The sequence below is a fragment of the Pseudomyrmex gracilis genome, unplaced genomic scaffold, assembly GCF_002006095.1.
Source record: "Pseudomyrmex gracilis isolate BER0280 unplaced genomic scaffold, ASM200609v1 scaffold_164, whole genome shotgun sequence".
NCBI lineage: Eukaryota > Metazoa > Arthropoda > Insecta > Hymenoptera > Formicidae > Pseudomyrmex > Pseudomyrmex gracilis.
Window position 1 is genome coordinate 235,543 of NW_018020748.1, and position 2,941 is coordinate 238,483.

Below are 2,941 nucleotides of genomic sequence, written 5' to 3' on the forward strand. Positions count from 1 at the left end.
AAGAGATACAATGTCGTACGTATTAGTGATAGAGTATACGGATTTGTAACATGTTATTACTTAAGTCATAGATTACGGTACGTTGCATATTACTGTACTGTGCACGCACATATATATATATATATATATATATTTTTTTTTTGTCTTATATAGAGTCGTATACGATTCCAGCTAACACAATTTTGCACCTTAATATCTATGACGTCCATAGAGATGCTAACTTTTGGCCAAACCCGGAAGTATTCGATCCGGATCGATTTTTGCCTGACCGAATGCAAAATCGCCATCCTTATTGCTACTTACCGTTTAGTGCGGGACCACGGAATTGCATAGGTAAATAGCGTAATTTGTCTGTTTGTTTGACAAAAAAAATTTGTTCTGATTAATTGCGCGTTCGGCAGGTCAACGGTTCGCTATGTACGAATTGAAGATTATGATCGCATCTCTAGTACATCACTTCTACATAGAGCCTGTAGATCTTTTGAAGAATCTAAAAATTAAACTAGATTTGATACTTCGTCCTGCTCATCCGGTTCGTGTAAAATTTGTGCCGATCAAATAAATATTGAGACACCTAAAGACAAAAATGGGACAACTTGATTTTTTGGTTATAAACTGTTTTATCTTAAAGATGTATGTATAAATGAAATATATAAAAATATTATATAAAAAATTTATAAAGTCGGATTGCAACTTAAAAAGCGGACATTTCGACGTTTCCGCTACGTTACTACCACGTTTTACAGCTTTTGAACGAAATGTTGTTAGTTTCGGAAAACCCGTTGCGGAAACGTTTGTGCTACTACCGATGCTATGTGGGTATTTGTCTTTGGAGTAACGTCAGTTAAATTAAGTGAGTAAAACGTCATAATCAAGTTAATTAACTAACAAAGTTGTTTAAAATTTGGTTTTGAGTATATATTTATGTATTATATATAAGATTTAACATAGCACGTAATATTACAAAAATATCTCAATAAAATTGCACTATACCATTACTAATAAATAGTATAATACAATATTACAATACTATTATCAATATATTACATTAATATATAATAGTAAGCATTTTAAGTAACAAAAGTATATATCAAATACGGTTTTTATTTTGTCTTATGAACGTTAGATATGTCCCACAGCACTTCAAAAACATTACGAAAACCTTACATTGAAAAGTTGTAGTATTGCGTGATAGTTGCAAAATATTTCTGCGATGGTAATGCAAGCTTACGGCAACGTAGAAATGTCCGTTTTCAAAAATATTGCAATGTATATATAAGATTACAGTATTTATCGTGCAATGTAATGGTAATATTAAAACGCAGTGTATTTGTAATATTAAAACACAATGTAAAAGACCAGAGCACATTGTGACATGCAAATTATATTATTAAAAATAACAAACTGCACACTATATTATGTAATATTATGTAACATTGAGTACATTACATAATAGTCACATCTTTTAGCTTTACGAAAAAAATATTATTTTCATATATTGTTATACGTGCCCCGTATTCAGAATTAGTTGTCAAACAAGCAAAAATTCTAATGTTCTTGGGTGTAAGATCATAGTTAATATCTGAAGTACGTAATATATAATTACCTAGTTGTTCTTCTAGAAAATCACTAATAAAAATCGTTTTTGGCTTAGCATAACCGACACTTGTACAAATCGTATTTTCACATATGTTCTTTTCTGAAATTTTCTTACAATACCGAATTATAACGTACGATCTTTAGTTCTTTTCAAATAATAATACACCCTATCCCATTAACAAAGTTTTTGATAAAGTTATATAGCGCGACGCATCCTACGCACGGCGATTACTTTCTCACGCATACTCAACGTGTGACACCTTACCCCAAACGTTCATTTTAAATAAAAGATATATTTATAAACTGCAATGCAATGACGATTAAATAAATAAAAAAAAACTTATTTAAAACTACCACTTGTCTTATACCTAAAATAAAAGTGCAATTAGACATTTTACAATCAATAAAATTACAAACCAATCGAGATTTAAAAAATCTACTTGCCATGTCCAGTTTTACAAAAGTGCTCGAAAATATCATATATCATGTTATTAAAAAAAACTATTTCGTACACGTTATTAAAACACTATTACCAACTTACAAAATAAAAAACAATATGTTCCACGATTTAGTAAGCAAGATAATAGCAGTTTAACAACTAACCCCGTGTCACACCTAGCCCCGGTCTCCCCTATTTGTAATATTAAAACGTATTGCATAAATATGCAAATTGCTTCAAATTTAATAGATAAACTTTGACAATATACAAAAACATCCCAAAACCACTATAAAGAAAAGATGTTTTAGCTGATGCAAAATGTAAAGCTAAGAAAACTTTTTGCTATTACTGATATTTAATAGTCCACTACCATCTTATCTCCGGTCAAAGTTTCTTTCTGCCGTTTAACTGATAAAGAGAAAAGAAGAAACAGAATACACTGGCATATATAAATATATGTATACATATACTGGCATAGTATTTGCAGTATCTATCTAACTTTTCTTTGATAAAATGCAGTCAGATAATATATTGGTTTTACGTTTAGTTCTAAAACCGATGTTAGAGTGTATAAACATTTCTTGTAACTTCTAATGTGCGTCAAAAAGTCATGCGCAACTGACAATTCTTTATATTAAAATCACCAATTTTAAAACAAAGATCAAGCAGACTGAAAAGAACAAAGTGTTACCATACTTCGAAACGTTCTCGAAAAACCAGAAACAAACTTACAACTACAACACACTTTAAAATACTTCAAATTTACTCAAATCAAAACAAGCCTCTTTTTATACTACAAAACATGATAATAACAATAATATTATTGTTGATTGTTTTTACAATAATGTATGATTTTTATTTACACCGTACAAGAAATGGGCGACTTATCGATCTTATACCAGG

General features: G+C 29.9%; 1 protein-coding gene across 9 annotated transcripts in view; it reads left to right on the top strand.

Moving 5' to 3' along the window:
* The window catches only part of LOC109857563 (cytochrome P450 4C1-like), a 21,537-nt gene that overhangs the window by 8,384 nt on the left and 10,212 nt on the right, over positions 1–2,941 (top strand). For 2 of the 9 annotated variants that reach the window (XM_020434001.1, XM_020434009.1), the window contains exon 1: positions 2,273–2,913. The exons of 6 other annotated variants lie outside the window; for them this stretch is intronic. In XM_020434001.1, coding sequence (XP_020289590.1) covers positions 2,841–2,913 — 73 coding nt within the window. In that variant the 5' untranslated portion in view covers positions 2,273–2,840. Of the gene's footprint in view, positions 1–784; positions 854–2,272; positions 2,914–2,941 lie in introns of those variants that run through there. One more of the 9 variants, XM_020434010.1, reaches the window with a different exon arrangement.